Below are 14,853 nucleotides of genomic sequence, written 5' to 3'. Positions count from 1 at the left end.
TATTTATGCAATAGAGGGTTACTTAGAACTAATGAACTTTTCCAGCCATGCCCTGCTTTCCTACCCAGATTATAAATGTCTGCTAAAGGAAGGTTAAAAGTCCTTCTGTATCATTTTTAAGCCACAATTGCTCCATATCTATTGAGGCTGGTCTTCAGAAATTGTCTTAGAGAAAAAAAACTCCTCACTAAAGTGAATTCATAAAAATCAGGATTAAGAATTTGGAGATGCAGTCTACTAAAGGTTGTGTGTGCAACTAGTTAAGATACACATTTCACCCATGTTTGAAGTGATTTGGGGACATAATCTACTTAGGTGAGGGATACAATGACAGACATCTCTTTGCTATTCTGAATAATTATGTGAATAAAGAGACTCTTTTCCTGCTTCTATGTGCAGCTAATGCTTGTGGTTTAGGGACTAATGACATATGTCAACACACCTGCTTGAGAATTTGCACTTGCAGTTTCAGTCAAAGGTTCGTGGGCTTTTGATAGTACTGGTATTTTGGAAGCTGGATGCTGTTCAGAACAAAGAGGACACAACATATGATTGAAACAAGGTCTATGATAACATGAAACATCACTCAACCATTTGAGAGTCCAGAGAAAGATGAATAGAAACCACAGCCAGACAAAGACCAACACTATAAATGTTTAAACCCAAATGTGAAAATAACAAGTTAGCTATGATTAGTAAATACATTTTGTTATATGTTTTCTTTTAACACCGTATGAATATGTTGGAAATAAGTGCTTTCATTCATCACTTAAATTTGAGTATTTGTTAATTCACAAATATATAAAATATCATAAAGAAATGTCAGTACATACTGTTTAAGGACAATTTATTTAGCCTACTTACATTGTCAGCATTGTTCATGTCCAGAGCTCTTTTGGTCCTTTGAAAAAAAAAAATCAGTATCAAAGCATTGTCTTATTCAGTAAGAAATTATACAAGTTAGAGACCTAAGCAATTCCTGGTTACTTGAGCAAACAAACCCAATACAATAACTACAATATATATGTTAAAAAAAGAAAAAGAAAAGGGCCATATATGATGAATCTGCATCAGTAGCCTCATTACATTTGCTTAATGAGAGGTCATGAGAGGGACACATCGCATTTCCAACTTCAATTTTGGGTGGGGGAAATATCAATTGCACCAAAATGATTGTGAATGATTTTCTGGGAATAATGTAGTAACACCGCAACAGATTAAAATGTGACGATGGTATAATATACTATCTAATGAGCAAACCAACAAGCCTGCAGTTACTAAAACAGTAAAACAACATTATTGACGTGCAGACACAGATTGTGTAACATTAGACAATATATACTGTCCTATATCATGTTAACAGCATTGCATTTACAGCATTTGAAACACACGTTTTATATAACAGATGAATTCTTGAAGTGAAGTCAATATAACGACAAAAACATTGTTAATAACACTCACGTCATCTTCGACTTAGTTAAAAACTGTTTCAAAAGTTTGTTTACAATTTATGAAACTGGCGCCTTTGCTACACTCAAAAAGCTCGTGTACAACATGACCTGTTGCATATATAGTTCCGGCTGCTCCCTTTTTTGGCAAAGAAAACAAAAAACTCGAAATACGCAACAGATATTTTGAATACAAAGAGTGAATCCTTATTAATCATTAATGTGTTTATCAATGATTTTGTTTTAACCGGCAAAATAACACTGTGCTTGCACAATTTCCTTTTAACTGCAACGTTTGTTTCTACCGTGTCGTTTTCCGTGAACACCGGTACGTTTTCTGTTTCCCTAGCAACAGGCAGTCGATAGCAACAGGCAGCCGATAGCAACGGTGTTTGACAAATCACCACTGAGGTGAAGTTAGTCTCAATAAAATGTATCCTGTATGCTTTCAGAGGTAAAATGTTTTAATTAAGCATAGGTTAGCTGCCATATCTGGCTGTCGTCTGTTTTTTAGGCTAGACTGAGCTAAGCTAGCTTTAGCCAGACTGATATTTTGACAGCTATCTTCTTCCAATGATGTCTTTTCAAGAGTCACCTCGGGCTGCTGCCGACGAAGAGGAGGCTTTCTACATACAGTGCAGAGCCGCATACCTAGCTGTGCTCAGATCTAGTTTGACAAATATCGCTTCGAGACAGCAGTTATGTCGTGGTAAGCTAAACATGTAACTATTAGAGCTCTATTCAGCTTGCTTACGTTTGCCAATTTAAAGATATATATATTTCATTTTCAGGTAATTAATACAACAGTGCACGATGACTCAAGCCTTGCAGGATGGCTCGATCTGATATCAAAGATAACGATATAAGACACGCTGCATGAACATGGACCTCCCACTTCTACCATGTCAAAAATCAGTGCATTCATTTAATATGAATATACAAATAATCAATTTCTATATTTAGCTTTTTTATATCTTCAAATATGTGATCTTTGATAAAAAATGTGTGGGAACCCTGATTTTACAAAATATATCAGCTGAAGTTATGATGCTCTAATTTCCAACATAGGGAGATACTAACTTTTGTGTCCAGAAATCATTTTTGAGAGGACAATGTGGATTTTTGAGGGTAAATTTCCCTTTTAAACTCTGAAAGTTTACTGACCTGTTGTCAGTACAAAATAAAGCTGTGCAGCTAATCATCAGTCAAACTTAGTGCTGATCCAAAAGTTTCCAAAATATACCAAATAAGTCTGAATTATTTTGGTTGAAATGTTTTTCTAACCTTGAGAGAGGTGCACGTTTCATGGTTAATTTTTGTGGTACAGTTGTTATAATTTGTGTCTCATAGTGAGGGATTTTTACATTTTTTTAATGATGTTCATGAGATTTAAAAGTATGTCAGAAAAGCTGCCAAGAAAAGAAAGTATAAACAAACAACTACCTGCCTTTTTTTACTTATTGATTCAATCCATTTCCCATTTGTCTTATTTAGTTCTCCAGCAGGCTGGTAGAAATCCATCCAACGCCACTCTCAATAAATACTGGACGCCAAGAACATCTAAACTGAACTTTGATGACTTCTGTGAGATTCTCAAGTGTGAGAAGAAAACCGAGGAAAATGAGCTGATGAGAGCTTTCAAAAAGATGGACGTGAATGATGACGGCCTCATCACACATAGTGAGCTGGAGAAAGCCCTTAGCACTGTGAGTAACTCAAAGCATTTTGCATTAGACACATTTGCAACCAATGGGCCATTATTTTTCATTTGTGTAGTCTATGAGAATGAGTTTTGGTTATAATTGTTTATCTTGAAGGTTTGTTTCTGGTGTTTCCACGACTAAAAAAATAATTTTCAATCTTACAGAGAGGAGAGAAAATGACCACTGAGGAGATGAATGCCATTTTCACATTAGCTGACATCAACGAGGATGGCAAATTTGACTATTCAAAAGTAAGTATGGACAAGTATGAGGTGTCTTCTTTTCATACTGCTTCTATCACCACTTTGCCATTTGATAAAAGGAAAGGAATTTCTAACTTTTCCAACTACTTGCCACAACAAATTAGTACTTTTATGAACCAGTGAAAATTCAGCAAAGTACATTATCTCATTTATCATGTTTTACTTTTTAAGTAATATTTATGATTTAAAAAGACAGTAGGCCTAAACACCACTGGGAATTTTTTTTTCTTTTTTGTGATTAACATTTTTTATTTTCACCACTGGGAATTTAATGATTATAATAAGCTATGAATAAAACATAGAGAACAAAAAAAAGCAAAACGTTTATATTAAAAGTAAGAAAAAAAAACAAATGTAGATAAAATGCTGCCTACATAACTTACATTTTTTTTAAATATTGGCACATATCAGACAGCATATACACAGATACCAGTATATCAGTGATAGGCCAATATTGGCCAATAATGTTGGTTGACCGATATATCGGTCGGGCTCTACTTCTATCACCACTTTGCCTTTTGGTCAAAGGCAAGGATTTTCTAAATTTTCTCACAACTTGCTACAACGTATTAGTATTTTATGACCCAGAGAAAATTCAGCAAAGTACATCATAAAAATATCTTTCCCTTCATCATTTATCATTATGTTGTACTTTTTAAAAAATGTAATATTTATGATAAAAGATTAGAAGTGTCAGAGAAAACACAATTGTAGGTAAACAACATTTTAGCTCCCTCCCATAATTTGCTCTAAACTGTCTTCTTCATCCATTGCCTCAAAACAATGCTCATGTATCACCCCCTTATTACTGGTTTCCTTTTGCTGTCAGTTCTGCAGATTGCTTGTGTCTACAGTGGAGCAGTGTCAAATAGCTGCTTTGGAGAGGCTCGAGGCTGATGCCAAGCTAAAGAGACAGAACTTTGGCAGCCAGTCATACAGCCCTCCAAAACCCTCCGTGTCATCGGCATCAGCAGCAGCTCAAGCAGCAACTCAACCTCAGCCTCCAGAAACAGCGCGGGCAGAATCAGACACTGCACTCAAGAAAGGTACAACATGTGGCGACCCAGAATTTTGTAACATAAAATAACCTACCCTAGAGTGTATGCTATATCATGTTTTGAATAAGAAGTTGCAGTCTGTGGTGTCAGTTCAACGGGTATACTTCAGATTCCCATCTTTAGATGCACATGTCGCCCGTACACACCGATTGCCCCAATACGCCTCACCGATTAGTTTTGATGAATAAATAATAGCTCTGTTATTGATCGATTTTTCACTCCGCCCGTGACAAATCACCTCATTAAGACAGTCCATACATCATAATAGCCACACAATTAGAGCAGCTTGTTTGGAGGGAGGAGACTATAAAGCGCTGTGATTTGGGTAATCATTTTTGCCATTTAGAGATTGACAGAAGCTCTATCTGCACTGATAAAAAATGCTGCCTTTCAACTCTGGATTCGGAAAGAGAGAGGGAGAGTTCCTGCCAAAAAAGATAGATTTTCATGGTTTGGAGAAGCAAGTAAGGCCTGGCTGGCATCAAGTGCATATTCAGCCTTCTATCACCTGAGATAATGAGCCAACATAGTTTTTTTCCCTTGTAAAATACAGCATCTTCAACTTGTTAGAACTAGCATGTTGAGGGAAGGAAGAGAAGAACAGAGATCCTGGATGAGCGAGCCTGGGACAGGCCCTCTATGGGAAGATAGATGGGGTTGATTTAAGTGGTCAGTCCATGTTCATGTTATTGATTTGGAGGATTCCACCGCTTCTTACTGGGGATATGATGAGGGATTAGACGGTGGTCGAGAGGAGGGCCCAGTCGACCGCCACTGCGAAAACAAATGAGCTCCCAGATAGTAGTTGGGGATTATCACATTATTGTGCCTCGCCCAAGTATTGATTTATACCTGTTACATTTTAACAAGGCGCTGACATGAGATGCTACATGATTGCACATGTTGAATGGGTTATTCTTAGAGCTCAAAAACAGTTTTGACTGCTCATTTAGACCCACATTTGTCTGTATACTCTAAGAAATACATTTTAGCTGTTTGCAGCATGGGTCATTTTGGCCCATTTTCCATATGGTGCCAAATAATTGATGAGATACACCTTAATAATATTTTAGGGGCTTTGAGTCTAATATTTATTTGTTAGACCAATAGATGAACTGTCATTGTATTTCAGTGATAATTGGTCGATTAAGTTTGAACCGCCAGTGTTGAAAAAATATTGACATTCAATATAAATCCACATTGGAGCTTTTGTTAGGTCACGTTGGAGCACATCTTTGTCCACATTCACACAAAACAGCTACAATTCGATCCTTTAGATTAAAATACTGTCATCAATACAAAATAGATCCACAGCAAATACCATGACAGTGGGTCTATTTGTTTCTCTGCTTGGGTAATTTGCTTGTAAGCCTATCACATTACTTCGCACCTTGATTTCCCAGACTTGGAAACAATCAGACCCCTCATTAGTGAATTGATATTTTCTGGCTTCAATTAGCGTTCACACTGAAAACATGCTGTTATGCCATTTGTAATTTAAAATGCCTCCGTAATTAATTAAAAGGTGGCTGAACTTGAGATCGCACTTTCTCAGACCCCAAATGCAAAGTAGCCACTTTCACTTGAACTAGAGAACGGACTTCTGAGAGAGAAGACAGATTACAGTGTCAATTATGTTTTGTACCTCATCTCTCTTTTAAAAGCGTGTCTACTGTTTTCAGACGGGAGGGTAGTACTTAGTATTTCAGCCTGTTTGTTTTGGTGTGACAATGTTACAGGTTTGTATGGACTAGCATCTGTCTGTGAGAATTTTTATATTATGTTTATATGTGTCTGGTGTGTTTGTACATTTCAGATAGCCGATCATCTTCTCGCCCCTCTTCTGCTCGCAGTAGACGGTCGTCCCTGTCAAACTCGATCACTATGACATCCAGCAGCACTAAGACCAACAAAACACCAGAGCCCTCTGGTTTACAGGTAACCCCAATCTATAGTCATAATGGTTAATGTGTAATGTGTAATGTGTAATGTTATTTTTCCATAAATTAACAATGGTTTAGTGATGTCAAAAACATTTTTCTGTCACCCCAGAAAGAACTAGTTTGAAAACCACTCTCACATAATACAAAGTAATCATATAACCACAGTTGTAGAATCATAAAATCACCTTTTAGCAACCAGTCTCTTCATGTCCACTAGTGTTTATAATGGCATTTGATGGCAGAAAGCTTTTTATTACAGCAATTTATAGTAATAAACAAACCAATGATTTACAGTTTGTGGTAATTGTCTTCTATAGACAATTTCTTATGTTATGAATATGAAAGATTTATTTTTGATACCGTCACTAACAAAACCTATAAATTGTAGTGCGTGAGACTTCATAATAACAAGGACCTCGCAAACCTATTGCTCCCCCAGTCACTGTCTCCCTCTGCTTTTGATGGGCGAATTTAGCCCTGGTAGGATAGATATACGCTGTATTGATTCCACACATTTTGTTTATACTCTTTTTGGCTTAACATCGGCTGGTTTGCTTTACAGCAAGGAAAAAAGTAAATAAATATATATAAAAAAAACAACCCCTTAGTCCAACTCTCAGCTCCAAGCACCATGTTGAGATTGGAAAGGGCCAGACATCTTCGAGGTGAAAGAATGTGTGTCTAGAGATTACCTCTGAGGGAACTTCTGCTCGCTATATTGGCTTCTATATTGCCACAGGCTAATAATTGGGAGCTGGTGGATGGGAGGGTAGACTGTGTTTTTGTAGCGCTATGAATGTGTGTATCGTTTGTGTTTCTGCATGCGCCTTGCAGGATGCAGACGTGTCTTCTGCATAAAAACCTGACCAGTAGGGATTATTTTTATTGGGTACCATTATAAGAATGATAAGATAAAGTAAAGGTTGTAGTTTGATGTCTGTGTGTGTGTGTGTGTGTGTGTGTGTGTGTGTGTGTGTGTGTGTGTGTGGTGTGTGGTGTGTGTGTGTGTGTGTGTGTGTGTGTGTGTGAGCATGTGTATTGCTATCGTAGTGAGAACCAATTTAAAGTTTTATACCTAAGAAGTGAGGACATTTTGGTCGATCCTGACACACCTCTAAAGGACTGTTTGAGGCTTCACACTTGGTTTTAGGGTGCAGGTTAGAATTGGGTTTAGGTTCAGTTTAGGGTAAAGTTTCAGGTCAGGCATTTAGTTGTGATGGTGTTACAACCCTACTTGCTAGGGGTAAGGGAAGCAACATAAAACCACACATTAAGGTTGAAAATAAAAATTACTTATTAGCCAAAGTTAGTCCAAATTAGAATAATACATAACGGAGGAAGACAATTAAAAAAAAAGGGGGAAATTGTCCGTGGATGCTGCGCAAATCAATAAGGTTAGGGGCTAGGGAATGCTTTATGTCAATTATGTCCTCACTAAGATAGGTATACTTGTGTGTGTGTGTGTGTGTGTGTGTGCGCGTGTGTGTGTTTGGGGTTGGTTTGGTGTCTTGCGATACTCTTTGTAGCAGTAAATCAAACCAGGGGCCAGAGCAAGGTGACAGCGTCTATATTAGTCTGCAGGCTGACCCTCTCTCTGCGGGGGCATTGATCCTGATGTCTTTAAGCAGTGGACAGGTGCCCGTGGCAATTTCCCTCATTTAATATTGTCTGGACAAACCACTGAAGTGTTATGGTTTGATCTTTTATGCCTCTCACAGCCCAAGATAAATACTCTGAGAAAATGGCTTTTCTCTAAAGGAGTGACATGTTCCGTCTTTATGGTACTTTCTTTGTTTAACTTGGTGATTTATTTGTCAACTAAAAGGATATATAGCCTATTCCAGACTCGTTTAGCCCTCAGTGTCCTCTTACCGCATGTATGTATCAACTGTGTTTTCATTTAATGTGTCTCCGATGAGTGGAATGAAAACTTCCTTGTTTTGCCGTTCCCGTGTTAATTTCAAATTATTACCTAATTTCAGTTGTGCTACCAGACAAAGCAACAACAGTATTTCAAAATGAGAGAAATATTAGGATTCATAAATATTGTCCAAGTAGCCTCTTGATAGTTTTGAATGACTGCTGGCCCAAGATTGAAAAGGCTGTATTTATCAAAGTTAAATAGACTCCAATTTGCCGTATCAGATCCTAGAGGGAGATTTGCCTCAGCCTTTAGCAGAAATGTAGTGTAACACTTCTGCCCTCCTCTGGATCAGAGTGAGTATAACAACTATTTACATGCTGCTGAGCTCACATAAACACTGTAATAATAACAATGAATATGCCCCCCTGAAGGTTGCAGTGGTAATTATCATAATGGCAGTTTCTGTTAATCAAATGAGCGACCTCACTGCTATGATGGACTGCTTAATTTACTTTTTTCATGCCAAAATATAACTTCCCCTGTCACAAGATCAATCCTCCTTTTAATAAGAACTGCAAATTAGTTTTGGTTTCTGTTGAATGAATAAATGCATTTTGTTGTCAAGCAGCAAAACTGTTTGTTGGGATTTTGTCTGGCTCTAAACTGAGACCACAGATAACAAAATATACCAGGATACACATAGAAAGATGTGCTGTATATACAATATTATTTGTATTAATGTGCTGGGCCTGTCAGTTATAAAGATTTGTTATTCTTTTGTTTACAGGAGTGGCATCACAACTACATGAAGGGATGTTTCTTTCTGGAAGATGATGGGAGTATCAGCTCACTGCAGTACCAGCTCCACCTGCCCCAGACAACCAGTGTCTATCTAACCATTCAACCACTCAGCCTCAGTCACAGACCTGGTACTACTGCCATTGTTTTATATTACACAGCAAATCAACAATTCATATTAATAGTCAGAAATGTATTCAGTATTGTTCACTCCAGATAGGTTTTCTTTCTGCTTCCTAGTTTCCCTACTCCTTGTTGAACATTGTTGTTTTTAGTGTCATACAGTAGAGTTACATATTTTTTTTGTATAATTGTCAAGTAAAGTTTTGCTCTAGTAATTTTGACATCATGAATAATTTTAAAAATGAGAGCACAGGAGACTGACTTCCTTCACTGGCCTCTGCACTGTATTCAGTCAGGTTTTGTATTAAGTAGATATTACAATAGATATTTTAGTAGATATATTACATTGTAAATGTGTGTGAAATGACATAATGGCCACAATCATGTAACACAATATAAACAAATACATATATTTCTTTAACAAGTAATCTTGTTGGGGTTTTTTTCCAGTTAATTTCTAATGCTAAATGCTGAATCATATGTTGTTGTTTTTTAGATAAACCTTCCTCCTGGACGACAGTGGACACATCTCTTTTTGTCATGTCAGCTGGTGAAACCAAAGAGGACTCAATGTTTGTGTGTTTCACAGAGTCGAAAGACAAAGAAGTATGTTTGTGCGGTCTTATGTTAAGAGATGTTCATTTTTAATTTAATTCTAAATCATTCATTTAATTTTTTCATTTATTTCAATTATTAACTCCCTGTACCCTTGAATGCCACATGAAAATGACTGTAGATCCATTAACTGTTCTTTGTAAAAACTTTAAACACGTGATGGTGTGGCATTCTAGGCTACAGGAAAAACTTGTGAAAAAAGGTACTGTGCTTTTAAATTCCTTTCCTCTTTTATTTCCACAGAGGTATGTTTGGAAAGGAGAACTGAATGCTGGGACTTACTACCTGCTTCCCTTCTCCAGTGGCTGCAGACTGAGGAAAAGGAGCAGAAAGAGCCTTTCTAATAAACCTGTAGAGCTTGTCTACAAGACCGACACTGGAGAACTAGACCTCACCAGGGAGCTCAGGTGTGTGTGTGTGTGTGTGTGTGTGTGTGTGTGTGTGTGTGTGTGTGTGTGTGTGTGTGTGTGTGTGTGTGTGTGTGTGTGTGTGTGTGTGTGTGTGTGTGTTTGTGTGTGTGGGTTTGCCTTTCCATCATCATCGGTATATAACACACCGCAAAACTCCTAATTTATCCACTGCATGTTAATTTTTACCTTTACCTATTCGCATCAGCTTCGGTTAGTGACCAAAAACTTAAGACTCTACATTAATGTATGAGATAATTGCATATATAAAATGTGTACTTACAACTGTCTTTCAACATACATGTCATTTAAAAAATAGCCTGGAAACATAATCTGTGCTTTGAAGCACTTCTGCATCCTTGCCCGATAAGCCTGAATAAAAGTCGCAGCTGCTTTGCACAAATAGATGGATAGTAGAGCTGTAACAATTAGTTAATTAATCAATTTAATTGATCAACAGAATGTTGATTAGCAATTTCGGAATTATTGAAATCTGAAACCTCACAGCTAGATGCCTCTAAATCCTACACACTGCACCTTTAAGTCCTGAATGGTATGTTTGTGTGTTGCTTTGTGTTTGCCACAGGGAGGTGCTGTCTGACATCTTTGAGGTGATAGACTTGGATGGGAATGGTTTGCTCAGTCTGGAGGAGTACAACTTCTTTGAGCTGAGGACAAGTGGAGAAAAATGTGACAAAGATGCCTGGGCTGTCTGCAAAGGTACAGCACATAAAATATGTTTTCACAAAATTGACATGAAATGGATTGGATTGAGCAGCCTATTACAGTTCTGCTGTTTTTTTTAATTTGGCTACAGAGAACTTTGATATGAGAAAGAACCAGCTGACAAGGCAGGGCTTCATGGAGCTGAACCTGATGGAGGCCACAGAGAAAGATGGAGATCCTGCTGACCTGTGGGTCACCCTAGAAGCAATGGGCTACAACCGGATGCTTGAGCTAGTGGAGGTGGGTTTCTGCATCTGATTTCACTCAAAACAATCAAATATACACACACAGTTTTCAGTTTTGGTGTGATATAATGTTGTATTGTCTGAATATGCCACAATTAAAAGCTTACACTTCAAATGTAAATGCACTTTAACAGACACACTAACAAAAACACATCCAGACTTTCAATACACACCTCTACTGTACTAACTAACTGTATGAACTCATGTTTGTCCACTTCCATCAGGCTTGTCCATTCCAGATAGATGTACACTGTGAAGGCACTCAGCCATCTATCCAGCCGCTCAGTATGGACTCAGGGCCCAAGCTTCTGAACCAGGCCCTTCAGAAGTCCATCACAGCTAGGACAGGGGCCAAATCACTGAGAGGACACGACAGCATCTTTATCTACACCTACCGAGGAGAAAACAGGATTTCCTCTGTCATAGCCAACAAGGTACACAATAAAGTTTGTCATTGGAGTGATTGTCCGACAGTTTAGATAACTGAGATGTCCATAATCTGGCATGGGGAATTACAGTCTCATAGATCATGATGTTATACAGTATAGTGAAGTTACCTGTACAGTTTAACAACATTGCAAAGGAGAGGCATGTAAAAGTTCCTGCTTCAGTGTGATTAAATTAAATTATCATGCTTCCTCATCACCACTAGGGGGATGATAGTACAACTCTGAATGAGTGAATACTGTTTCTTAGTTACTTCGCAGCAAACCAGTGAACAAACTGACAGAATGCTAAGTGGTACTAATCACAGCACAGAGCATCAGAGTATTTGTGTGTTGTATAGAGAGGATTTCTGTATCTTTTAATAGACTTCTGTTAAACACTCAACTCCTACAGTCTATGGTAGCTAGAGACCATTCACCTTCTCATGTAATTGATATGCAGTGGTTGTATCCATTCTCACAGCAACATGAGCTACTCTGAAAGAATGGCCTGGTGACTGAATGGAACCACTGAACAGGGGAAATGGTTTAAGTCATTAGCAAGTAATTACCCAGTGATCATGAGAGTATTTATGTTGATATGTCAGTTATTTTGTGTTATATTTATGTTTAGTCTTACATTTAAACTTAAGTGAAACTTGCAGCTTTGGAGAGTACATGTCTTAAATGTAGCTAGTCTTGTAAACCACGTATATCCACAGTATCTACATTTGTGTCCAAACAGCAATAGCTACATAGAGATGTAGTTTTCCTGACATTTACCTGAGGTAGATTACATAGTTTTATGTGTAAAAAGACTATAATGGATGGAAGAGTGTATTAATTAATGGCATTAATACATTTGTCAGATTGTTTAGCTATTGTTACCAATTTCTACGTATATACTGTACATATACTACATATTCCCCGATTCCAGTGAAGAAAACTGACCAGTGCAATGACCAATAACTTTTGTGTTGCAGTCCAACCAGAAAGTGACAGTCCATGTGAACAATGAGCAGAACAGGAACTGCAGCAGCAGTAGAGGCATGAGTGTGTTCGCTGTAGAGGTGCCAGCCAGGACTAAGATGGTATGAAAGCTGTCTCTATTATTTTAACAATCAACAGATCACAATCATCTTGAGTTGTAATTGTTTCCATTGAACTACATTCAAATTTACAAGTAAATTCATTTTAGATTTAAAAAATAGTGACAAGATGATTTACATGATTCAATGGAGTGATTATGTGTTATTTTGGATACTAATACAAACATATGTGCTGCCCACCAGGTGTGCCAACACGTCCTGCCCATCAATGAGAAACAGGATTGGATCTACAACTGTGTGGAGACTATTCTGCCCAGCACGTAAAGCTGCACTCCCATAAATGATCACAGCTCTTCTAGTGATACAGAATAGCTACAAGTGACAGTTTCACACACGGTACACAAAGATTAGAACATGTTTTATATCCATATGAAAACTGTAGTTACAGGATATGTGTGCTAAGTGCAATTACAGCCCAGTTATATGAAAGTTTAACCAGAACGATGTGTCATTATTTTAACTTAAAGCTTAGCTGTGTGTTCGGTATCAACATTTTGGAGCTGAGACGCTCTGCCCTCTTACAGCCAGCAGCTTCCTCAGCCCTACTTACAGGAATCTGACAATATCACCCAGTTGCTATCTCAGAGGCTCCACACATTAAAGACATCAACCATGAGTGGCAGCAAGAGGTGATTACACGAGGTAGAGTTGATAATGGTGACAGTTGTTACTGCTTCCATGTTACTGTTGTGCTTTTTTCCTACTATTGTTTCTGCTATTTGAAGTAAAAATGAAATGTAAATGTGAATTTTGAGGTGCTAATTTAAATTAGTTTACAATAGAATGTAATTTACCATATTAATAATCCTTAACCAATTGTATATTTTCAATGTAAATAGGCTTTATCATAGTCTTAAAATTACAGTTAAGTGAAAACCTATTTTACTTTGTTAGCTATTTTTCACTGTCAAAATATCATGTGACATGTCATCATAAACAAACTGGATTTTAAGAATGTTTTTATATACAATATTTTGTGTTAACATGTAAATAAAAAATTCAACCAAGGGTGACCCATCTGATAAGATTTTAGCTTTTAGATGTTTAACTAGTACAGTGCCCATTCAAAATGTGTTTGATCAGAATGGGTCATTACTTATTATTTCTCGAGAAATGCACATGTATGTATCAAGGAAGGAAGGTATTAATAAATACAGATATAAACTTCTCTGGTGAGACTAAACTGAACCGTAGAAGCAGTTTACAGCCTTCCATTGTTTGATTCTGTTATAAGTGTGCCTTCACTCCTATTGACTAGTTTCACTGCCCCTGCCTCTGTTTTTTTTCCTGTGTGCGCTTGTTCTGACCTCTTGGTCTGTTTAACTGAGCGGGACATGTGCTTTTGTCCCCCCTCAGTAAGTCAGATCCCAGAAGCCCCGCTCCGCTGTGATGTAAGAGTGTGTATATCAAACAACCTCTGCTGCACTCAGATGCTGTTTGCTTGTTTATTCAAAGTTGATTAATATTAAACATGTCATGTGTCCTAATTGCACCCAATTGGACACTGCATGTCCCTGGGTCACCAGCAATGCAACCACTAAGTGTGAAGTGGATGATTCTCAAGACATGTGAAAGACACACATATGGACAGACAGACAGAGATTCCTTACTTTGTAGTTAGGTTACAGAAAGTGCATAAAACCCATGACCAAAATAGTACATTCAGTCATTGTGTTATTTATGGATACAATTATAGTGAAAATAAATTTTGCCTGGGCTGCCCTCAAGGACCCCCTGGGGATCCCTAGACCCCACTTAGAGAACCACTGATCTAGGGTTATGAGTAACGGTTATTTGTCAGTATGTCAGTACTGTTGCTGGATATGTGAGGAAAGGAGGACCCAAAAAAGGGTGTAACATGTAGCTACGATCCATTATGTTGACATTTTGCAGTTTAAAGGCTGTGTAAGATGTAATGCAGACATGCTGACAATGTGTACTGGATATACCTTCATACATTGAGATCAAGGATTGTTCTTTAGTTCTTGTACTTTGATTTTGTTTCAGGCTGCATGAAATATGTGTTTTTCTGTTGCTATTGGTCACCACACTCCATACTGATAATACAGTGTATGGTTGCCTTTGGATATAAGAATATTCAGTTGGCAATGAAACACATTCCTCTG

General features: G+C 37.6%; 1 protein-coding gene across 1 annotated transcript; it reads left to right on the top strand.

The window, feature by feature from the left end:
- Positions 1-1,830: 1,830 nt before the first annotated feature.
- Positions 1,831-13,054, top strand: efcab7 (EF-hand calcium binding domain 7). Its single transcript, XM_053322235.1, has 13 exons — positions 1,831-2,157; positions 2,943-3,154; positions 3,316-3,402; positions 4,244-4,460; positions 6,289-6,410; positions 9,067-9,208; positions 9,697-9,806; positions 10,059-10,222; positions 10,809-10,942; positions 11,040-11,188; positions 11,418-11,627; positions 12,602-12,709; positions 12,911-13,054. Exons 1-13 carry the CDS (start codon positions 2,022-2,024, stop codon positions 12,989-12,991), a joined length of 1,872 nt encoding a protein of 623 aa, XP_053178210.1. The 5' UTR covers positions 1,831-2,021; the 3' UTR covers positions 12,992-13,054.
- Positions 13,055-14,853: the final 1,799 nt, after the last annotated feature.

The sequence above is a fragment of the Scomber japonicus genome, chromosome 7 (genome assembly GCF_027409825.1).
Source record: "Scomber japonicus isolate fScoJap1 chromosome 7, fScoJap1.pri, whole genome shotgun sequence".
NCBI lineage: Eukaryota > Metazoa > Chordata > Actinopteri > Scombriformes > Scombridae > Scomber > Scomber japonicus.
This window is presented reverse-complemented; position numbering and strand designations above follow the sequence as displayed.